The 25,035-nt window shown below is 37.2% G+C and overlaps 1 protein-coding gene across 1 annotated transcript; it reads left to right on the top strand.

The window, feature by feature from the left end:
• Window positions 1-9,008: 9,008 nt before the first annotated feature.
• LOC121255895 (heat stress transcription factor A-8) lies at window positions 9,009-22,098 on the top strand. Its single transcript, XM_041156445.1, has 2 exons — window positions 9,009-9,413; window positions 21,136-22,098. Exons 1-2 carry the CDS (start codon window positions 9,192-9,194, stop codon window positions 21,967-21,969), a joined length of 1,056 nt encoding a protein of 351 aa, XP_041012379.1. The 5' UTR covers window positions 9,009-9,191; the 3' UTR covers window positions 21,970-22,098.
• Window positions 22,099-25,035: the final 2,937 nt, after the last annotated feature.

Raw genomic sequence — 25,035 nt, 5'->3', positions numbered from 1 at the left:
AGTGGAGTGGAGTTTATATAGGCTCCAAGGGGTGTGTGTGGCTTTGGCAAGGTGGCTCCCATTGGGGGGTTTGGGTGGTGGTGATGATGCTGCCTCGCCTAGATCCTCCTTGGGTGGTTGGCTAACTTGGTGATTATTGCACCTTAGAGTATGCTGAAATGACTATGGGGAGAAGGGCTTTGCCATGTGGTAATGATGAAAAGGTGGTGCAATTAATACAATGTTGAGTGGTTAATGATGCTGCCAAGTATAGGGTAATTCACAAGGCAAAACTTTTTCTTTTTGTCTTATTCATTTACTATTCTCTTGGCATTTTGTGGCTAGTATAAGCATACTTGAGTATCATCTTTAGGTGGTAGACGGTGGGGATTTGGTGGTGAAGTGGTAATCAAAAAAATTCAAATAAATGGGGAATTTTCATGGGTGGTTGCCAAAAATTTAAGGGCATTTTCGGATTGAACAAAATTTGGGATTTTAGTTAGGATTTTCGAAAATCAAGCTTGATAGGAAATTTCATGAATTAATTGAGGGGCCAATGACAGAAATGTCCTTGATAAAAATGGTATAAAAATATTCGAGTTACGGGCACATTAGTCCATTGCACACAAAAGTACACATGGGTGTCGATTGGTATGGTTTTAGGGTTTGACATGTGTAAAGGTTTATCTAAAATTCTAATATGATCTAAGAGTAATAGAAATGGATAACCAAACAAGAAAATTTTAGAACAAAAGGACGAGAAATGATAAGAATAAAAATCAAGCTTAAAACATTGTTTCAAGAACATTAATCATGTGGTGATCGATCAATACTCTTAACTAAGATTCTAAACTTAATTTCATACTTTCTAAAGCTGTTAGGGGCATGGACTACTCTAATGAGCTAGTCTTCTAAATTCTAGTGTTGATCTAAGAGTTAATCTATAAGGATAAATAGGCGGGGTGTTACAACTTTCCTCAATCTACTAGGTTGACGAGAAGACCAGGGGAGCCAAGTACTATGTCTCCACGGACTTGCCTCATCCCTTCCCTCAGTCTACGAGGTTAACAAGAAGACTAGGGGAGACAAGTGTCGTGTCTCCATGGGCTTGCCTCATCCATTCCCTCTGTCTACGCGGTCGATGAGAAGACTAGGGGAGCCAAGTGTCGTGTCTCTACAAACTTGCATCATCCCTCCCCTGGCGCATACATAAAAGGAACAGGGTGGCCCTGAGGGAGAGAAGAAAAACAACAAAAACTTCATCCGAAGTAAAGGGAGAAGAAAAGAGGCCAGCTTCATTAATTCCCAACACATTTACAAGCAAGAACGAGTGGTCGCAAAAATGCTTATGCGCCACTCGGGCAAAATACTTACAAAGAAGAAAAAAAAGGGAGAGTGAGAGAAAGAAAAAAGAAAATGAGCAATTGAATTCCCATCAAATAGGTTCAATGAGAATTGGCAGGGTAAAATGAAGGGATAAAAACCCCCGGCCCAATGGGCCAAGCCGAACTAGAAATAAAAGGCCTATCCCACGTCCAAGAGATCCATTCAACCCAGCCAAGAAACCCGCGAGTTAGTAAAAACAGAGATCGAGGACAAACTGGCGCAGAAAAGTGATGAAGTACCGATAGAGTTGACAAGGGCTGACGTACACAGACCTGTCCGACACCTCTAGCACTCATGAGCTGGGGCTGTTGGAAGGTGTGATGGGAACCAAGGTGGGCCTAGTCTTAAAGATCATTTGTAAATTCTAGATGAGCCAATTACAAGATCAAGGACCAAGAAGATCAAGGAAGCAATGCACGGATTGGTGCAATCCACTTGGGATGAAGCTAGCAAGAGCCCAACACTCAAGATGGGCTTGAAAGAAGGAGAACTAGCTTTGATCCACTTGATTCAAGCTGTGGAAGACATGGCTTAGAGATAGGGCCTATTGTTATTTGAGACTTCAAATTTGGTTAAATGATTTATTTTATTAGTTTAGAATAAGTGGGCTTGAAGATGTCTGGCCCACACGTCTTATTTTCAATGAACTAGAGTTTTCAAGAAGGCCTTGTATTTTGGCCAAGGGCTTACTTGGAAAGTTACTTTTAGGAATTAGGGTTTTAAGAGGTACTGTAGCGTTACTGTAGCCGTACTGTAGCCGCGGTACTGTAGCGTGACACTGTTCATCAGGGGCATTTTCGGTAAAAGGGGGCTTTATTTTGGCTAGGGTTTTAATTAGGTTTAGTTTAAATACTCCTTGTAGCCTCATTTGAAGATCAGACAATATTGAATTTTATTTGTGAGTTGAGTTTTCTCCTCTTGTTCTTGATTGAACTCTTGAACTTATCAAAGGTAAATCACAACCTTTGTGGCGTTCCTCCTTTGTAATCTGGGTTCTTGAAACGGGTTCTTCAACGGGTCTAGATTTTAATATAATCTAGGTTCTTGAAACGGGTTTTCATCGGGTCTAGATTCTCCATCCTTGACTTGATTTTTGGCTTTCTTGGGGAGTTTTCAAATTGATTGTGGGTTCAAGGGAATTCATTCCCGCGGGTTCATATCATTTGGTATTCAGAGCAAGATTTCCAATCAGGTCTGATTCTATCTTTTAATTTCTTGCATCCTTAAATTTAATTCTAGGGCTACATTGTTCTAGAGTTGCCAAAAAAAAGAAAAAAAGAAAAAAAGAATTGCAGAAACGAAAAGTAGGCTGCCAAAATTCTAAGGGTTTTGGGTTTGGCTGAAATTTGAATCACCTAGGGTTTCAAAATTCTAGGGTTTAATGCATATCTGAGTTTGTCAATTGCTTGGAATGTCCATTGATTCTCTTCTATTTCGTTGTCAATTCTTGTGTGCTTCAATTCAATTGTTTGATTTTTACAATTGAGTATTTCTGTTTGTGATTGAATTAGAAAAAAAGAAAAGAGAAGAAAAGAAAGGAAGGGAAAAGAAAAGAAAAGAAAAGAAAAGAAAAGAAAATTCGAAAAAAAAAAAAAGAAGAAGAAGAAGAAAAAGAAGGAGAAGAAGATAAGGAGAGGTAGCATATTTAAAGGTTGCTACATAGTTACAACAAAGATAAAGAAAAACATTTGTTGATTGAGTTTTATCGTCAAAGGGGCTGAATACATATTTGTACTTGGTATCTTGTTCTATAATTACTCTTTCCCTCATATAAATTCCTTGAGTCCCGTATCGTTTTATTCCTTCCTTGTTTCTTGTTTCTTGGATCTATATTACTGGTTGGAATAATACAAGGTTGTATTGTCTTGATTTAGTTCAACTAGTTCTTAAAGAACTTGAGCGGGAAAACTATCGAGGTAAAAGGCAAAAGAGTGTGAGACTATTATCGGGGAAAAGCCAATTACGAGTGAAACACGAGCAGAATGCCATTATTCGAGCGTAAACACATAAGGGAGTGTGTGAGGTTTTTCCACTAACATTCATTTGTGCAGCACTTTACAATGTCTCATCGGAGTGGCTCTTCACCAAAGGGGATGGTAGATAACTCATCATTTGTGTTGCAATCCATGCAACAACAGTTTGAGCGGCTGAACTTGGTGTTAGGTGAAGTGAGGGATAGGATGGATCATCAAGAAGTGGTAATTAGAAATTTACAAGGCATGAGAGATAGGAGGAGGAGTGAACCTTGTATTGAACATAACTGTAAGAATGAAGGGTATGGTGAGTCTCTTGTTGCCAGGCATGCTCTCAATATACAAATTAAGATGGATGATACAGAGAAGCAGAGCGAGAACATTTTTCATACTAGATGCCACATCAACAACAAGGTATGTAGTATGATCATTGATTTGCGGAGTTGTATTAATTTGGCTAGCACTACTTTAGTTGAGAAATTGAATTTACCTACCTTAAAACACCCTAGACCATACATGTTGCAGTGGTCGAGTGATTGTGGGGAGGTTAGGGTCAATAAGCAAGTGCTAGTTACTTTTTCAATTGGAAAATACCAGGATATGGTCCTTTGTGATGTAGTGCCTATGCATGCTGGTCATATTTTGTTGGGGAAGCCATGGGAGTATGATAGGAAGGTGATCCATGATGGGTTAAGGAACATGTACAGTTTTGAAAAGGATGGAAAAATAATCAAACTTGCTCCTTTAACTCCAACACAAGTCCATGGGGACCATTTGAAACTGAAAAGTGAGGTTGCTCAAAAAAGAAAGAGTGAAAATGAGTGTGATCAAAAAAGGAAAAGTGAAAAGGAGATTGAGCTAAAAAGCAAGAGTGAAAGTGAGATTGTGAAAAAAAGAAATAGTGAGACCAAAAACGAGAGAGAGAGTAAAATGAGAGAGATAAAAGATGAGGGTGAGGTTGAAACCTCAAGAGAAAGAGAGAATGAGTTGAAAAACAGTTGTCAGGTCGAGAGTTCAAAAAGAGATGAAGGAAAGGAGAGTGACAGAAAAAAAAGAGAGTGAAAAGCAAAAAGAGAGTGAAAAAGAAAAGAATTGTGGAAAGAAAAGAGAGAGTGAAGAAAGTGAGAGAAAAACAAAAAGAAATGTGAGTTTTTATGCTAAGGCGAGTCTTAATACTAACGAACTTGACGTGTCTTTGCCTAGTGTTATTGTCTTTTTGTTGCAGGGATATGAGGTCTTGTTTCCTAGAGGTGTGTTTAGTGGATTGCCACATATTAGGGAGATAGAGTACTACATTGATTTTGTGCCAGGTGCGACAATTCCTAACCGACCTTCCTTTGAAGAACATGAGTCTTTTTCACACTTGAAGGGACAAGGTAAGTCGTTGACTATAATGCGTGCTAAGCGAGAGGACTGTGTTGAGACTTTTTCTCATGTATTCAAATACACACAAGGTATGGAAAATTTTGTGGTTGATGCTTTAGCAAGAAGGTACGTCCTTATCTTCATTTTAGATGCAAAATTGTTGAGACTTGAATATAATAAGGAATTGCATGCTAATGATGATGACTTTGCTAGTGTGTACGGAACATGTGAAAAAGCATCGTTTGGTAAGTTCTACAAATTAGATTGGTACTTGTTTAGAGAGAATAGATTTTGTGTGCCAACTAGTTTTATGCTTAAGTTGCTTGTGTGTGATAGACATAGTGGTTTGTTGGGCAACTTTGGTGTAAGGAAGACTTTCAATATGTTGCATGAACGTTTGTGGGAGTATCATTTTCCATTCACTTATGTATTGCATGAACATTTGTGAAAGTATTACTTGCCATTCATTGAGTTTGCATATAATTGGAGTGGTGTAAGAAAAACTTCAGGTGTGTTTCATGAACGTTTGTGGGAGTATCATTTGCCATTCATTGAATTGCTACATGGACATTTGAGGGAGTATCATTTGCCCTTATTAGAGTGTGCATATAAAACCTTGCATACTACTATTTCTTATTCTCCATTTGAGGTTGTTTATGGTTTTAATCCACTTACTCCTTTACCTTTGATGGCTTTGCTTGTTGATGATATGGGTAGCTTGGATGAACATTTTCAATTTCTTGAGAAAATTCATGAAAATACACATGAAGTAGATCTTTCAAGTAAGTATCAAGTTTTTGCTATTTTCAATGTTACGAACATTTTTCCTTTTGATCCAGGTGGAGATTCGAGGTCGAATCCTTTTGAGGAGAGGGGGAATGATGGGAACCAAGGTGGGCCTAGTCTTAAAGATCATTTGTAAATTCTAGATGGGCCAATTACAAGATCAAGGACCAAGAAGATCAAGGAAGCAATGCACGGATTGGTGCAATCCACTTGGGATGAAGCTAGCAAGAGCCCAACACTCAAGATGGGCTTGAAAGAAGGAGAACCAGCTTTGATCCACTTGATTCAAGCTGTGGAAGACATGGCTTAGAGATAGGGCCTATTGTTATTTGAGACTTCAAATTTGGTTAAATGATTTATTTTATTAGTTTAGAATAAGTGGGCTTGAAGATGTCTGGCCCACACGTCTTATTTTCAATTAACTAGAGTTTTCAAGAAGGCCTTGTATTTTGGCCAAGGGCTTACTTGGAAAGTTACTTTTAGGAATTAGGGTTTTAAGAGGTACTGTAGCGTTACTGTAGCCGTACTGTAGCCGCGGTACTGTAGCGTGACACTGTTCATCAGGGGCATTTTCGGTAAAAGGGGGCTTTATTTTGGCTAGGGTTTTAATTAGGTTTAGTTTAAATACTCCTTGTAGCCTCATTTGAAGATCAGACAATATTGAATTTTATTTGTGAGTTGAGTTTTCTCCTCTTGTTCTTGATTGAACTCTTGAACTTATCAAAGGTAAATCACAACCTTTGTGGCGTTCCTCCTTTGTAATCTGGGTTCTTGAGACGGGTTCTTCAACGGGTCTAGATTTTAATATAATCTAGGTTCTTGAAACGGGTTCTCATCGGGTCTAGATTCTCCATCCTTGACTTGATTTTTGGCTTTCTTGGAGAGTTTTCAAATTGATTGTGGGTTCAAGGGAATTCATTCCCGTGGGTTCATATCAAGGTGTGTGGGAGAAGCAACCACCACCCACGCCTTGAGGGGGGAAAAAGTAGGCCTTGTCGGCACTGGTCGAGAGGTTGCCGATGTATCAGTTAGAGATCCGCACCGCATTAATTACTTTTATCTGATACACTACATCACATTAAATGATTCGGGCAGTCAGAGTATGAAAGTGATGGGACTACCCTTGACAACACGTGCAAGTTGCTCTCTCCACACCTCATATAAAAGCTGACCACAAGGTACATTCGGAGTTACGCAAAAATTCTATTGGCAACACCATTAAAGAAAACTGACTTAGGCATCGAAAGGTCCCCAGACCACCCTTGAATCTCCTCTGAATTTTTGTTTGTGCAGGAGAGGAAGCAACCCCCCGGTTGTCCGAGGAGACCTGGTTGAGCGTGCAAAACATGTCCAAAACAAATACTATACTAGTATGTATTAATTATTGTAAAATATTGTACTTATACTATAATATAAATAGACTAACAATTTAGTATATGTAAACATCATAGTATTACTAGCATACATAATCAAGTATAGAAATAAGTTAGACACTAGTATATAACATGTAATAAGATACTATGGTATAAGTCTAGTATAGAAATAAATTAGATACTAGTGACGGGTGAAGAAAAATCAAAAAACCAGTTAAACCGAACCGAATCAGACCGAAGTCGAAAAAATTGAAAGCTCTGGTTTCGGTGATGAATCAGTCTGTATTGATTCTTAGATTTTTGAAATCGGTTTATATCGGTTTGATTTCAAAATATGTCTAAAATCAAATTGAACCAGATTGATTACACTCATAATTATTAGAGGATTTTATTTAGGGAGTTAGTTATTTCTTTTGAAAGATATTTGAGATTATGATGCATTTGTTGAGATTTTGTAGAGGTTTTTTCTTATTACTTATTTATTAATTGGAGCTCAATTTCGTGTTTTGGATGAACGTTAACACGTTAGAGTACTGGCATTGGACTAGCCAAATGCTAGCCAAGTTCAAATTTTGACTAAATTTTTCCAAAATCAACTGCATTGAACTAGCCAAATAACTTCAAGTCAAGTTATGAGCTATAGTAAATGAAAAATCAAAGTCATATTTAGTGAGTTATTATTCACCAACCAAAAGAATATTTTATGAAAAAGTATTCTCATTTTTCTCACTCAATTCCGCGTCTCCTCTCTCCCTTCCTTCCATTTCTCTTCCTTTCTTCTTCATTCTCTTCCTTTCTAAGTCCAAAAGTCTTCTTCATTTAATCCTATTGACTCCACTTCAATAATTTTTGTAGATAATAAAAATTAAATTATTAATTATTATATGGAGTGTATTTGAAAAATATAAAAAATATTATTAAAATATATAATATTATATTATTATTTTGACTTTGAAATAAATAGTCCAATATAAATTGACATTTTCAAAGGTTTTATTAAATTTTAGTCAAAATTTAGACTTGGCACATTGTGAATGCTCTTATTAATGTTTTTTTCTATATTATTTGGAGTTTATACTTTTATTTTTGGAATGTGGTATGAACTCACTTTCTAACCAATCGGACACGGGCGTGACATGGCGCGAGATGGATCTTGCCACATTGACACGTGGTGGCTGCAGATCGCTTTGTCCAAGGTAGTTCTCGCGATGCCATCGTCAAGATGACTATAAACCCCATTCATGGTGGCTCTCGACACCCTGACGTGAGATTTTGGTGGCCAACCATCCAATTCTGTCCACCCATGAAGCTGCAGCCATGGTGGGATTACCTTTTTTATGACAGACAGCATTGATTAATTTTTGGTTCTTCTTATTTTTATTGTTAGAAAAGTTATTTCTATATTTTTTTTAAGAAAAACATTCTACTGCCTGTACAACATATTTGTTGAAAACAAATATATATTTATATATATAAAAAATAAAAGCAAATGTATAATATAGAATTATTGAATAAAAGAATTATTATTTTTTATTCTTTAATATTTGATGCGTTTGCAAAGTCTGATTTCCCAGCGGGCCGCAGACGAAAGGGGGCCACTCGAATAAATATCTAGACCCAGCAAATCACCGTTTCGGTCTCTTTAGGCGTGGTTTGTACGTTGGAAGATATGAGGTGGAATTTAAGTTCAGTCTAATATTTAAATTTTAAATATTATTTAATTCAAATTTTCTTTAGTTAAACTCAATATTTTTCTCTACGTAAAATTTATAATTTTTTTTAATTTTAAGGTCTCTTTTGAATTTAAAATTTATCTCAATTTATCTGATTTTATTATTACAATTTTTTTAAATTTACACATAAAATATAATAAATAATTCAACTTTTTTAAATCTCAAAATAACTTTTTAAAATTTTCACATAAAATATAATAAATAATTTAACTTTTATTTTACTATTCACAAACTATCTCAACTCATCTTTAAATTCAAATCACTCATTATAAACACATTTAAACTCATCTTAAAATTCAAACATTTCTAAATTCATCTCAAATAAACTTTATAAAATCTATTACATCATCTTAATTCATTACTATTTATAATTAACTCATCTTGACCTGAAATCCGAAATAATCTCAACGTAGGAACCGCAAACCACCAACCGCAGAGAGAGCCACGCCACACTTTCTTGGCTTTCAAAATAGTCCGATCAAATTGTACGATTCCAAACCCGTCCTCACACTCCAAATTATTAAGGACGCTGCAGAAACTTCCTTTGATCCGAACAACTCCTGAGAACTCCGATTTTCGCTTTACGTGGTAACGTGATGGTGAAGAAATCGGCCGAGGATGCTTCTGCTTCAGTGCCACCGTTTCTGAAGAAATGCTACGAGATGGTGGACGACGAGGCCACAGACTCCATCATATCGTGGAGTCAGACAAGTGACGGCTTTGTCATCGGGGACATGACCGAGTTCTCGGTCCGGTTGCTTCCTAAATATTTCAAGCACAGCAATTTCTCCAGCTTCATGAGGCAACTCAACATCTATGTACGTGCGCTTTTCGTTTTCCCCTATAGGGAAGTTTTGCTTGATTCGACTTTTGCATTTATTTTTATTCTTTGTGGTTTAATGGTGTAATTGGGTTTCCTTTATTGGGTTTTAAATTTCTATTTGGTCTTGTCTACGGCTTGGGTTTGCATCAAAATTGTAAGGTTCCTTCAAGTAACCTACTGTAATTCAAGCAATCCACATGTAAACCCAATCCCCCGCTGTAAAAACTCTCTCAGACCTCTTCCTGTCATCATACAGTTTCATCCTCTCTTGAGCCTTCCTCAAGTTTTCCTTCAAAAGGGACAGTATTTCCTCTCTAGATTTCAACTGATGATCCACTTCAGCATTTGTAATGGTGCCTGGAATATAAGAAATCAACCGAGGGGGTGGAATTCCATACAAGGCCTGAAAGGGTGAAAAACCAGTTGATGAATGTATAGTAGTGTTATAACACCATTCTGCCATTGGCAGCCAATTACTCCAGCTTTTTGGCTTAGACCCTATATAGGATCTCAAATAACCTTCCACACATTTTTATTCAAGGCTTCAACTTGGCCATCTAATTGTGGATGATATGTTAAGCTAAAAACCAAAGTGGTTCCCTGCATTTTAAACAATTCTGTCCAAAAAAGACTAGTAAAGATTGTATCTCGCTCAGACACAATACCCTTTGGTAGGCCATGGAGCTTGAATACACCAGCAAAGAAAACCTTAGCTACTTTACTAGCTGTATAAAGGTGAGCCAATGGAAAAAAAGGCCCAAACTTTGTCAATCCGTCTACCATAATCAAAATGACAGTCAGACCTTTTGAACTAGGTAGACCTTCAATAAAATCCATGGCAATGTCAAGCCAAGGACTTTGAGAAATAGGCAAGGGTTGAAGTAACCTTGCAGGAAGTACAGTTTCATGCTTGTTCACTTGACAGATCTGACACTCTTTAACCAGCTTTTTAATATCCTTCCTCATGCCTGGCCAAAAAATATCTATCTCACCCTTTTGTAAAGTTTTATGGTACCCCACATGACCTGCTTCTGGGCTATGATGAATATTTTTGAACACTTTTGTATGAAATGGTGATGAAGGGACTATCATCAATTTCCCTTTCCTAAAAAGAAGACCTTGCTGCAAAGAAAATTCCTTAGGAACCTACTGCCCTTGCTGCAAAGCAATAACCAGATTAGTTATGTCACACTAGAAAAAGCATAACTTTGTTTTAGTTCTTCTAACCACACAGGAGTGGGAAATGAGATAAGAGCCAATGTAGCTGAATCTTCCTCAAACTTCCTTTAAAGTGCATTAGCAACTTTATTGTCTCTGCCCCTCTTATATTCTACACGAAAATCATAACCCATGAGCTTGGAGATCCACTTATGTTGAGCTTCAGTAACCACTCTTTGCTCCAACAAGTGCTTCAAGGCCTGTTGGTCAGTTTTAATCTTGAAAGACTGATCCAACAGATATGGTCTCCATTTCCCCACTGCACACACCAGTGCCATAGGTAGACAAAAATAATGTTTTTCCATTTAAAGCTTTACTAAAGAAAGCTATTGGTTGGTTGTCTTGCATCAATATAGCTCTCAACCCTAGCCTTGAGGCATCACACTCATGGTGAATTCCTTAGAAAAATCTGGAAGTCTTAACACAGGAGGTTGGGCAACAGTAGATTTCAACTCCTTAAAAGTCTCTCCAGCTTCCACAAACCACATAAAGGAGTTCTTTTTCAGCAACATTGTTAATGGGGCAGGTATAGAACCATAGTTCTTGATGAATTTTCGATAATAGCTACTTAGGCCCAAAAATCCCCTTAATGCTTTCACTGTTTTAGGAACAGGCCAGTCCAACATGGAAGAAATCTTTATAGGATCTGCCTTCACTCCACTTTCAGAAATAATATGTCCCAAATAGTCTACCTCAGTAACTCCAAATCTACATTTAGATTTCTTTGCAAATAATGTATGTTGCTGTAAAACAAATAAAACTGACTTGAAGTGTTCAAGGTGCTCACCAAAATCTTGGTTGTAAACCAAGATATCATCAAAGAACACCAAAACAAATTTTCAAAGGAAAGGCTTGAAAACATGATTCATCAAACCTTAAAAGGTGGCAGGTGCATTGGTAATTCCAAAAGGCATTACCAAGAACTTATAGTCACCCTCATGAGTTCTAAATGTTGTTTTGGGAATGTCACACCTATAAGGCCTCACTGAAATTCGTGCACTATACCATCTTTCAACACAATCCGATGGTCAAAAGCTCTAGGAGGTGGCAACCCCACTGGTTCATCAAACACTAAACTAAACTGCTGCAAAACCTCTTCCACTTCGGCCTGAACTTCCTCATGCTTTACCTCAAACTCTATTGCCACCAATTGCAATAACCATCCTTGCTTCCTAATAGAAAAAGATTTTAGCACATTAGCATTAGCTTCCCATTCTGTTACATGAGACATAAGATCTTGCAAGGCCAACTTTTTCCCACACACTTCAAACTGCATTGACATATTAGTAAAGTTCCACTGGATAGGACCCTATGTTTTAAGCCACTGCACGCCCAAGACAATGTCACAGCCCCCAAAGTAAGAACATGGAAAGGAATTAGAAACTTAGTTCCTTGAACACTTATCAATTCTTCACATCTGCCCTGACTAAGTATCTTAGTATCAAACGAAAACTACGGTTTTCTTTAAGATACGGCAGCTAGGGAGCTAATCTCCTATTTTACTGGGTTGTGGCTAGGGTTACATGGCAACTAATCTCCTATTTTATTGGGATACAACAAAATTGAATTTCAAATAGATTAGGATTTATTTACTAATCTTATCTTGTATTTAAATTAAACTTGTACATATTTAGATAGAATAAAGTCAGGTTACTTTAGATAAGATAAAGATGTAGTTTGTTGAGATTCAAATTGAATTCTCAATCTTATCTTTGTAATTATTTCTAGAACTATTTTTTATATAATGAGAAGAAGCACCTCAAAGGGGTATTCAACCAAAATCTAACATGGTATCAGAGCTACTCTGATTTCCTATTTTATTGCACTTCCTCAGCCAACCCTAAAATCATTAGGGTTTCTGTTTTCTGTTTTTTTCCAGAGGCTGCTTCTAGTTTCTTGATTTTCCTAGGGTCCTCTATTTCACAGCAACAACTCTCTTTTCTTGCTCTTGGTCTATTTTTCATGGCATCTGAAAAATCTGATTACTTGTGCATTCGATTCAATGGAAAAAATTATTATGCTTGGGCATTTCACTTTTAGCTTCTTGTCAAGGGTAAAGAACTCTGGGGTCATGTTGATGGGACTATTCCAGCCCCTAATGGTGCAAAGGAATTGTCTACATGGGAGAGTAAGGATGCCAAGATCATGTCTTGGATCCTAGGTTCTATTGAGCCTCACATCATCCTCAATCTACAACCCTACAAAACTTCCAAAGCTATGTGGGAGTATTTGAAGAGAATCTACACTCAGAATAATTCCGCTCAAAGATTTTAGTTGAAATTTGAGATGGCTAACTTTTTTCAAGGTGGCTTATTAGTGGAGGACTTCTATTCTGGTTTTTTAAACCTATGGGCTGAATACACTGACATTGCGTATTCTTCTATCCCTGCCGATGGTCTCCCTCATGTGCAAAGTGTGCATGAAACTAGTAGGAGGGATCAGTTTCTTATGAAACTACATTCAGATTTTGAATCTGTTCATTCGTAGTTAATGAATAGAGATCCAGTTCCTTCGCTTGACGATTGTTTGGGAGATTTGCTTTGGGAGAGCAAAGGTTACTTACTCGGAGTACAATGGAACAACAGCTTGCATCTCCTGCTCAAGTGGCATTTATTGCACAAGGAAACTCCAAGGGCCGAGACTATAGCACTACACAATGCTATAGTTGCAAGGGATTTGGTCACATTGCCACTCACTGTCCAAAGAAATTTTGTAACTATTGCAAAAAATCTGGACATATTATCAAGGATTGCCCAATCCAACCTCTTCGGAAGCAAGAGAGTGCCTATTCCACATTTGTTGAAGTCTCGGGTGCATCATCTTCTTCAGCTCCTGCTGCTACCACTCATGCTTCAGCACCTGCCGATTCTAGTTCTACTACTCTTACTCCTGATATGGTACAACAAATGATATTTTCTGTCTTTTGTGCTTTAGGCATCTCAGGTAAACCAAAGTCCTCCCCTAATTCTTGGCTAATAGATTTTGGTGCCTCAAATCATATGACTAATAATTCCACATTGTCGCACAATCTTCAGTCCTATGATGGTCCTCTCAAAATCCACACTGCAAATGGTAGTTCACTACCAATTTCTACCGTGGGTGATATGTCCCATGTCATTCGAAATCTTTTGGTTTCTCCTACTCTCTCCACAAGTTTACTTTCTGTCAGACAGCTTGTTGAAAATAATTGTAATGTCTCTTTTTCATCTTTTGGTTGTGTTGTACAGGATCGAGTGTCCAGGAGGATGATCGCGAGGGGTCCTAAGGAGGGTCGGCTATTTCCAATAAATCCTAGTTCAGCTTCTATTGCGTCTAGTTCCTTTATTTCTCGTAATACTGTCAAAATAAGTACTAAGGATTGGCATCGACGTTTAGGACATCCCAATCCTAATGTACTCCAAACTTTGTTTAAATCTGGTGCTCTTGACAATAAAAATCCTGTTTCAATGGAAACAGTTTCTTTTGATTGTTGTACCTCTTGCAAACTTGCCAAAAACAAAGTGTTACCATTTCCACAATTTGGTTCTCATGGCTCTCGGGTGTTTGATATAATTCATAGCGATGTTTGGGGTATATCTCCTATTATATCACATGCTCACTACAAGTATTTTGTTACTTTTATTGACGATTGCAGTAGATTCACTTGAATCTATTTTCTTCGTACTAAAAGTGAAGTATTTTCTGTTTTCAAGGCCTTTCTTGCACTCATTCAGACACAATTTGCTTCCTCAATGGTCTTACGATCTGATTTTGGGGGTGAATATATGTCGTATGAATTTTAGAATTTTCTTCAAGAAAAAGGTATTCTTTCTCAACGTTCTTGCGCATCTACACCACAACAAAATGGTGTAGCTGAGCGTAAGAATCGTCATCTACTTGATATGGTTGGGGCTCTTATTATTGACTCATCCGTTCCATCTCGTTTTTGGTGTGAAGCATTAGCTACTGCTGTCCATTTAATTAATAGATTGCCCACACCAGTTTTACATAATGTTTCTCCCTATTCCATACTGTTTGGTCACACTCCTAGTTATTCTAATTTGCATATCTTTGGTTGTGTGTTTCGTTCATCTTCCACCACATGAAAGACATAAATTGACTACTCAATCTATTAAGTGTGCTTTTCTTGGATATAGTTCCACTCAAAAAATGATTTCTTTGTTATGATCCTAATGCACGAAGAATTCGAATTTCCAGGAAAGTGTTATTTTTTTTAAAATCAGCAATTTTTTCCCTCTCATGCCGATCCTATCTCACCTAGTTTTTCTACTCTTCATGATGAGTCCGAGCCCTTCCCTATGCCCATTCCTGATACCTCTTATGCTCTAGTGGCTCAGTTCAAACCTGGTTTTGTCTACACTCGACGTCATAGCACCTCTTCTTATTGACTCATCCGTTCCATCTCGTTTTTGGTGTGAAGCATTAGCTACTGCTGTCCATTTAATTAATAGATTGCCTACACCAGTTTTACATAATGTTTCTCCCTATTCCATACTGTTTGGTCACACTCCTAGTTATTCTGACTTGCATATCTTTGGTTGTGTGTGTTTTGTTCATCTTCCACCACATGAAAGACATAAATTAACTACTCAATTTTAAGTGTGCTTTTCTTGGATATAGTTCCACTCAAAAAAGATTTTTGTTATGATCCTAATGCACGACGAATTCGAATTTCTAGGAATGTGTTACTTTTTGAAAATCAGCAATTTTTTCTCTCTCATGTCGATCCTATCTCATCTAGTTTTTCAATTCTTCATGATGAGTCTGAGCCCTTCCCTATGCCCATTCCTGATACATCTTATGCTCCAGTGGCTCGATTCAAACTTGGTTTTGTCTACACTCGACGTCATAGCACCCCTTTAGCCGAGTCTCCTATGGCTTCTCAAGATTCTCCTACTCCGGCACCTGATCCAACATCCACTAGAGTTCCTGCTGCTTCTGTTCTTCGGAAATCTACCCATGTCTCTCACCCACTAGATCGGTATGGTTTTTCTTCCCCCACTTCTATGACTGTTACATTATCTTCCATTGCTATCCCTTCTTGTTACAAACAGGCTATGAAACATGACCTGATTGCAACAAGCAATGCAAACAGAACTTGATGCACTTGCGGCTAATCAGACTTGGGATGTGGTACAATGTCCTCCTTCTATCAAACCAATTGGTAGTAAATGGGTATACTCTGTAAAGCTTCGTTCCGATGGCTCACTAGAACGACACAAAGCTAGATTGGTTGCTTTGGGGAATCGCCAAGAGTTTGGCATAGATTATGATGAGACTTTTGCTCCGGTTGCCAAGATGACTATTGTTCGCTTGTTACTTGCTCTTGCGGCTTCTAAATCTTGGCAATTACGTCAAATGGATGTCAAAAATGCTTTCTACATGGCGATCTAAAGGAAGATATCTACATGAAACTTCCATCTAGTATGCCTATTTCCTCCCTACAGTTGTTTGTAAATTGAAAAGGTCTTTGTATGGTCTTAAATAAGCTCCTCGAGCTTGGTTTGAGAAATTTTGCGATACTTTGCTAGGGTTTTATTTTAAGCAAAGTAAGTACAATGCTTCCTTATTTTTTCACAAGGGCAATGCTGGAGTAGTATTTTTATTGGTATATGTAGATGATATTATCATCTCTGGTTCAGATGGACTTTTGATTCAAAAACTTCAGCAACATCTTCATAATGTGTTTCACATGAAGGATCTTGGAGATCGATCTTACTTTCTAGGGTTGGAAGTTAGGTCTCAGCCACATGGTTTATTTCTCAATCAACACAAATATATTCAAGACCTAATTCAGTTAGGGAGATTGGAAGATACTACTCCAGTTGATACTCCTCAGGAGGTGAATGTTAAGTATAGGAAAGACGAAGGAGAACTTCTCTCGGATCCTACCTTATACCGTAAGTTGGTTGGCAGCTTGATTTATCTCACCATTACACGCCCTGATATTTCCTATGCTGTCCACACTGTTAGTAAGTTCATGGATTCTCCTAGACATCTTCATTTTGTAGCTGTTCGTCGGATTATTCGCTATCTACTTGGGACTCCTAATCGTGGACTGTTTTTTCCTAAGGGTTCTTCTCTTCAATTAGTTGCCTACAGTGATGTAGATTGGGCTGGATGTCCGGGCTCTCGACGTTCTACTACTGGATGGTGTGTCTTCCTTGGGGATTCTCTTATCTCTTGGAAGTGTAAGAAGTAAAATTGTGTATCTAAGTCATCTACAGAGGCTGAATATCGGACAATGTCTGCTGCATGTTCAGAAATTATGTGGTTGCGTGGTATTCTTTCAAAACTCGGCTTTGCACAGGCACATCCCATGCCTCTTCATGGTGATAATACAAGTGCCATTCAAATTGTAGCCAACCCAGTTTTTCATGAACGTACGAAGCACATCGAGGTTGATTGTCACTATATCCGAGATGCCTATGAGTCTAAAGCTATCATTCTCCCTCATGTGTCCACTGAACACCAAGTAGTTGATATCTTCACCAAAGTTTTGACTCGACAACGACATCAATACCTAGTTAGAAAATTGCTACTAGTCGACTCACTAGCATCAATTTGAGGGAGGATATCAAAGGAAAACTAGGGTTTTCTTTAAGATACGGCAGTTAGGCAGCTAATCTCCTATTTTACTGGGTTGTGGCTAGGGTTACATGGCAACTAATCTCCCATTTTACTGGGATACGGCAGAACTGAATTTCAAATAGATTAGGATTTATTTACTAATCTTATCTTGTATTTAAATTAAACTTGTACATATTTAGATAGGCTAAAGTCGGGTTAGTTTAGATAAGATAAAGATGTAGTTTGTTGAGATTCAAATTGAATTCTCAATCTTATCTTTGTAATTATTTCAGGAACTATTTTTTATATAATGAGAAGGAAGCACCTCAAAGGGGTATTCAACCAAAATCTAACACTTAGTACCATCTGCCACTTTCACCTGAAGAGCCCCATCCTTAATCACCTTTAAATTTGCAACTTCTACCACCATTGGATCCAGGAAGTTATGAGCACTTCCTGAATCCTCAAGAATTTCAACAGAAGATGAGCCAATTTTCCCCAACAACTTCATAGCATTATTATTGATACATGCAGAGATGTCATGGATTGAAACTTCTAATTCCTTAGACTCTTTCTCACCTTTTTCTTCTAAAATTGGTGCCCACTGTGCCTCAGCACTGCCAATTAACTCTTGCTCAGCACTACTTGCCCCTTGTAAGTAATACACTCTAGGATTTTTGCACACATGGTTGGGATTCCACTTTTCCTCACAGTGGTAACACAATCCCTTTCTTCTTTTATCATCCATTTGAGACAAATGCACCTTCTTCAGAGGAAACAAATTCTTTTGGCCCTTATTAGCTAGATCAACATGTGCCATGTTATCTACTGGCCATTTATCAGCATAATGACTATTTTGCCTCCAAGATTTCCTTGAAGGCAATACATGCTCTTCCTGCAACTTAGCCAAACTGAAAGCAGTCCCAAGGTTCAATGGATTAAATATTTTCATTGGTATGTGAATTTCATCTTTTAATCCACTGATAAAACAACTCATTTTATGCTTCTCAGACAAGCCTTTCAACCTATTCGATAAAGCCTCAAATTGTGATGTATACAAACTAACTGAAGAAGTTTCTTTCAACCTAGTTAGAGCCTCCATTGGATCATCAAATGCTGATGGTCCAAACCTCCCTTACAAAGCCACCACTAAAGACTCCCATGAATTAAACTGCCCAGCATCTAAGGCATTTTGGTACCACACCAATGCCTCCCTTCCGTATGGTGCAATGCCACCATTAACTTTTGATGGAAAGGTATTTGAAAACAATCAAAATACTGATTAACCTTAAAAGTCCAACCAGCAGGATCATTACCACTGAAATGTGGAAAATCCAACCTAACACTCCTCTGAAAACCACCTCTCCCTTCATGATTTCTAGGTTCATGAGATACCTCTCTATCTTTGCGAGCATTGATATTCACAGAATCAACTAAAGATTTCAACATATTTGAAACTTGATCCAACCTTTATATTATTCCAAAAATTGCCTGTTGATGATGCTCCAACTGCTTCTGCACCAATTCATTCTGCCTTCGGGATGCTTCTTGTTGACCTTTTAATGCGGCACACGTACTGTCTGCCATCAGAATCTTCATTGCAAGGATCGACTACTACTGTTACCACTTGTAAGGTTCCTTCAAGTAACCTACTGTAACTCAAGCAATCCACATGTAATCTCAAACAAGAACACAGGAAAGATACACTCAAGTCAGGAAATGAATGAGCAAGATTCCATTATGAAACTTGCAGAGAATCTTCGAGGGATTCTCAACCTCCAAAAGCTAAATCTTCGTATGATCAACGTTCAAATTGATAAGTATCCACAACACTACTTATATACTCGCAGGCTGTGATGGAAGAAACAAAATGCAAACAACAATGATTAAAACGCAACTACAAGAACTACAATATACAAAATGCTCCGTTCCATTAAACCCAACTCATAAAGTGCAGCTGCTTTGCGCGCCGAACGACACCCAACACTTAGCCTCCAAAACTCCCCGTTTCATTAAAGCCTTCATTTCGTTATTTCAGTTATTTTACTTCCTCACGAATTCCTTCTCCAACACTAACCTCCTTCAGCCTTCTTAAGGGCCACACCCCACTGCAACTCTTCAAGGCCAGCCCCAAGGCACCCGTGACAATAATTTTCTACAACTAAAGGAGATGCTGAACTTGCTTTTATAATGTAAATTTGAGACTCAATTTTTTTGAATTTAGGTGATTTTGTATTTCAGTAACTATATCTCTTCGTAATTATAGAATTCAATTTTTCTAAATGAAATCAATGTTTTGTTAATCAATTTATCACTTTGTAGCTGTTGAACTTTGTCCCTCTTTGTTCATCGTAATTGTGGCACAGGTGAGGGTGCATTTGGACTAGGTTGCTTTCTTAGCTGAGTCATTTTCTATACTGCAATGTATAATTTCCAATACGTGTTTTTGGATTGGATAACAAGAAAAGATGGAATGGGCTGATAGAGTGATCAACTTATGCCGAGAAAGGCTAGTCCCCACTGAAGGAAAAAGGGTAGTTTTTCTATGCAAGGTCGTTATTTCTCCCTTTAACACATCCAGCAAGTAGTTTTTAGATGGAAATGGATGTTGATTGACCTAGGAAGAATCCAATTGAATGTCGATGGAAGATAATTTTGTTAAGCCTTGCATTGTTGGTTATGCTTGGGTTTGCAGAATCTTTGTTTTTCTGTAGTTGGTGGCTTTGGCCGGCTCACCATTTTTGGTGATACAAATGCTCTGTTGCTGGCTAGTAAAATTAATGTTGAGGACAAGTAACAAGGTAGCTGGAAGGCAGCAATGCTGCCTGTGCTTTCGTGTTTTTGGTTGTGACGTAATATAAGAACTTTCAGGGTCAAGTATATAATTGTCTTCATTATTTTAACAGGAATAATTCGTCACTTCAAATGAGGATATTGTATCTGTTACCTGGGTGTGGCTCTCTATGATTGGTATTGGGCAGTGAGAAAGGCACCGTATCTCATACTAAATGCAACTGCTCTTCTTGAAACTCCTTTGCATGATGCATAATTAAATTGAGTTGTGAGATTTTTAATTTGTTTCAGTTGAGTTCAATTAGAAAGCCTTCCATTTTTTTTCTTATATTTATGTATGGTTATTTTTGTTTAAGTTTTTGAAGAAAGCTCAGTCATGTCTGGAGTCAACTTTGTCTAGGACTTTATATTGATTGCTCTGCTTGTGCATAAGTGGTGCATAGGTGGTGATATGACAAAGTTTACTACAACTTTGTGTCACAATGTTTTGAGTTCTTTCAATGTTGCTCCAAAACGCTTTTCTTTTTTACTCTTGTGCTGGACAGTTATAACACCACCAACATTCCTATATAATGAATTCCAAGTGCTTAGACATGCCTGAGTCCCAGAGTTGCAGAATCCAAGCCAAGTTTTGGACCTGACAATTTGAAGAGGCATGTCTGAGGTTGGTCCACGGCTAATTAATGAAAATTTGTCCGTTTGAATTCAGGCTAGTTGAAAATTTGGGGATCACTTCTAAGTATATATGCTCGTAGTAAAAACAGACAATTAAACTGAGGGCTCGTTTGTTTTGAGAGATGAGATGAGATGAGTTGAGATTAAAGTTAAAAAGTTGAATAAAATATTATTAGAATATATTTTTTAATATTATTTTTGTTTTGGGATTTGAAAAAGTTGAATTGTTTATTTTATTTTTTGTGGAGATTTGGAAAAGTTGTAATAATGAGGTGAGATGAGATAAGATGAGATGTTTTCTGAAAACAAACGAGGCCTGAGTTTCATGATAACTGCAAGGGGCACACACACACAAGCAGCATCTTCTCTCTCTCTCTCTCTCTCTCTCTTCACCCCATGTCCAAATAAAGTTGCATTATTTAAAGTGATAGCCAATACTAATTAATTTATTTTTCTTTTAGGGTTTTAGAAAAATTGATACAGATCGCTGGGAATTTGCAAATGATGGATTTGTTCGTGGTCAAAAGCATTTGCTCAAGAATATCGGTAGAAGGAAAAAGTTGCAGCAGCCTGCCAACTCTGATGGATCATGGGAAAAAATTCAAAACTTAGGCCTGTGGAAGGAAATCGAGAACTTAAAGACAGATAAGAATGCTCTTATGCAGGAGTTGGTCAAACTTAGGCAGCACCAAGAAACTTCAGATAATAAGTTGCTCCTCTTGAGAGAACGTCTTCACGGGATGGAAAAGAATCAGCAGCAGATGCTGTCATTCCTGGTGATGGCAATGCAAAGCCCTGCGTTTTTAGTTCAAATGCTTCGGCGCATGGCGGAAACAGCCAGTATGCTAGATGTAGGTACAGAGGATGTTAGATCAGTTGCATCTGATGGGATGATAGTAAGGTACCAGCCACCAGTGGATGAAACACCCAAGTCTGTGCAGACACGAAACTTTATTTCAGAAAATCAAGAAGTTGATCCTTCTCCTGATGGGTTGAAAGATTTTCTCCTGAATGCTGATTTTTTTAAAATGCTTACAGATGAAAAATTGTGTTCCTTGGATAATCATGCTCCATTTATCCTACCAGATTTACCTGATGATGGTTCATGGGAACAGCTTCTTTTAGCCAGTCCTTTCTTAGAAAATACCGAGGATGGAAAGCTGGATAGTGAAGAGCACAATGATTATGAGCTGGAGATGGAAACATCAGTGTCTGGAAGCCAGCTTGAAACATCCCGAGAATTTGAACTTCTGATTGAACAAATGGAGAAATCACAGACCTTGGGAATGGAATAATCAGTTTATTAAAAAAACTCATTTGGAGCAATGGCAAAACTTGGATTGCAATTGGGCAAATAGGACTTTTTGTCTTCTGAAGTCTGAACCTTGCTTTTAGTTCGGAATATAATAGAACATGAGTACGACGCAATTTTGATGTCTTCCTGTGTTTTCTGACATCGTTTCTATAAATTTACTCCTAACTAAAACAAGTTCTACATGGCAAGTGGCCCGATGGTATGACTGGTCTTTTCAATAAGAAAGAAGTAATTGACCGAGTATAAAACTTCTTCCTCCATGGAAAATTCTTGAAACATCAGTCATATAAATATTGCTCTTATTTCAAAAATTTCCAATCCAATTACTCTCCCAACACTATCGTTCAATCAGCTTACCTAATGTGATTTTAGCAAACTGGCTTAAATCCATTCTTCCTCGCATCACTCAAACTGCTTCTGTCCCTGGTTGCACCATTCAAGAAAACACAATGATAGTTTATGAAATTTTCCATCTCAAGAAAAAAATCTGGCATGAAAGGACTTGGGCAATCAAACTTGACATGGAAAAAGCTTTTGATTATATTGATCCGGACTTTTTGTTCTCAGTAATGGAAGCTTTGGGTTCTTACAACGGCGGGATCAAATTAATAAAGGAATATGTCTCTACTGCTTATTTTTTAGTTTTTATTAATGCAACTCCTCGAGACTTCATTCATGCCCCTCTGGGCAGTAGACAAGGCAACCCCATCTCATCATTCTTGTTTATATTGTGTACTGAATTATTATCCAGATTGATTGCTCAAGTAAAAACTTTAAAGCACATTTGCAGGAATTCGTTTAAATAGAGATGACCTTATAATTTCACATTTGTTATTTGCATATGACCTCAATCAAATTTGGAATGCTTAAAAATACTAGGCTTGGTCTGGTCAAAGAATCAATCTCAAAAAGTCTTCTATGTTCATTACTCATAACATCAACCCACCAGTTCTAGAAGCAATCACCCGGATTCTTCCTTACAAAATTTCATCTTCCAAAATGAAATACTTTGGACTTCCAACTACATTTAGTATAGCAAAAAAAGAGATTTTACCAAGAATTGCAAGATAAAATCTCCAAAAAGCTAGAGGGTTGGAACTGTGGCAAGCACCATTTCTACATATCAAATGACTTCCTTCATGCTTCCAAAATCAGTCTGCAAGTTATTAGATACTCTATTTAAAAACTTCTGGTGGAGTTTCTTTAAAGATAGAAAAAAACATAACTGACCCTGAAATCAAGGAAGTTAATTTGTCAACCCAAAGGTTCAGGTGGACTTGGTCTAAGGACAATGGGACAACTCATTTGAACACAAGAAGTGTTTTATCTCATCTCATCATTACAATATTTTTAAATTTCCACACAAAATATAATAAACAATTCAGTTTTTTCAAATCTCAAAACAATAATAATATTAAAAAATAATATTCTAATAATATTTTATTTAACTTCCAACTTTTATTTTAATTCATCTCAACTCACCATCCAAACGCCACATATATCTTTGCTAACAAAAATAAGTTGGAGAATGAGACAAGCACATACTGGAATATGGCACTCATTGCTCTCATCGAAATGTCTCAATTCCTTGTGTTTCTAGACAGGTCAATCTAAACCATCATATTTGGTTCTGAAAAGGAATTCTAAAGACAAGAGAGCTAATCTAACAAGGTATAGGCTATTTGAATTCTGTTTGGATTTGAAACTCATATCAATTCATCTCATCTCATCATTACAACTTTTCCATATTCTTACATAAAATATAATAAACAATTCAACTTTTTCAAATATTAAAATAATAATAATATTAAAAATAATATTCTAATAATATTTTATTTAACTCATCTAAAATCATCTTAACTGATCTCTTAATCCAAACGGGACGTGAAAACCTTGGATGCAATTCTTGGTACCCGATTAATAATATTGCCTTCGGCTAAGAGTATATCAGGTCATGTCTAATTTGACCTCGATCAGAAAGTTAGATTTTTAAAAGATGGTGAAAAATTAAAAAAAAAAAAAAAGTAATTTAGGACGTACAGTGAAAGTTTTGATAGTGTAAAAAAGAAATGATAGTTTCAAGTATCATAGTTACTGTTAGGCTTCCATGGCATTTTACAATTTAGCATCTTCTATGATTCATTGATTATGTACGTTTAATCGGTACTACAATAAATGTATTTTTATCTATACAAAAGGTTAAGTATAGCGTGCATGCGGGCAGTTGCTTAGGCAATTGGATAGTCTTTTAATGGATAAGTAATAACCTAGTCCAATATTTCTAAGGTTAGAAAAAATAATTTTATTTGACCTAAATTAGGTTTAGTAGACCATTTTGAATAGGCCAACAAGCAATAAACTATTGAGATGGGCTAAGAACTTTTAATTAGGTCTATAGGCTCAAAGACACTTAATAAATCTTAATGGATTGGGTTTTGAATCCTAATAAGTCCAACTGTCAAATAATTATAAGCTGCATTTGAATGTTAAGTTGAATTTAACTGAGTTCAGTTCTTTATGAATAGTAGTGAGTCGAGTAGTGTAGAGAGTTATGTGAGGCTCATCTAAACTAAGTTTAAAGTGTGTTTGGATGTTAAGATGAGTTTAGTAATTTTATGAGAAGTTGAAAAATATTGTTGGTCTAACGTATAAAAATGTGTTAGGTTGAAAAAGGTTATAGGTCTCACGTGTAAGGAAGTTTTGAATTGAGATGAAATTAATAATTTGAGAGTTAGGTATTTGAATGTTAGACAGCTTAAAATTAAACCGAACTTAACTGAATCTTGCAACCAAATATAGCCTAAATATCTATGGAGAGATGGTCACGGCAGGGAAAGAGGGTGCCGTGGGTGCGCAAGAAAAATAGAAGAATAGTCTACATTTTTGCAATGGTTTTGAATCAAGAGGAGAGAGGGTCTGTGTAAAGTGGGATTCTGTGTTGTGCGGTTCATTATCTTCCTCATGGGTGGACGACGTGGTAACTCCTACTTGGAGGGTGTTTTCAGGGGTTTTACACCATATCCGGTTATAAGATTTGAGTAGTGAT

Source organism: Juglans microcarpa x Juglans regia, chromosome 3D (assembly GCF_004785595.1).
Source record: "Juglans microcarpa x Juglans regia isolate MS1-56 chromosome 3D, Jm3101_v1.0, whole genome shotgun sequence".
Taxonomy (NCBI): Eukaryota; Viridiplantae; Streptophyta; class Magnoliopsida; order Fagales; family Juglandaceae; genus Juglans; species Juglans microcarpa x Juglans regia.
This window is presented reverse-complemented; position numbering and strand designations above follow the sequence as displayed.

Excerpts from the sequence above, each read along its gene's own strand:
- LOC121255895 (XM_041156445.1), top strand. The coding sequence starts at position 9,192 with ATGGTGAAGAAATCGGCCGAGGATGCTTCTGCTTCAGTGCCACCGTTT. Across the intron at positions 9,414-21,135 it reads TGAGGCAACTCAACATCTAT|GGTTTTAGAAAAATTGATAC; the intron begins GTACGTGCGCTT and ends TTTTTCTTTTAG.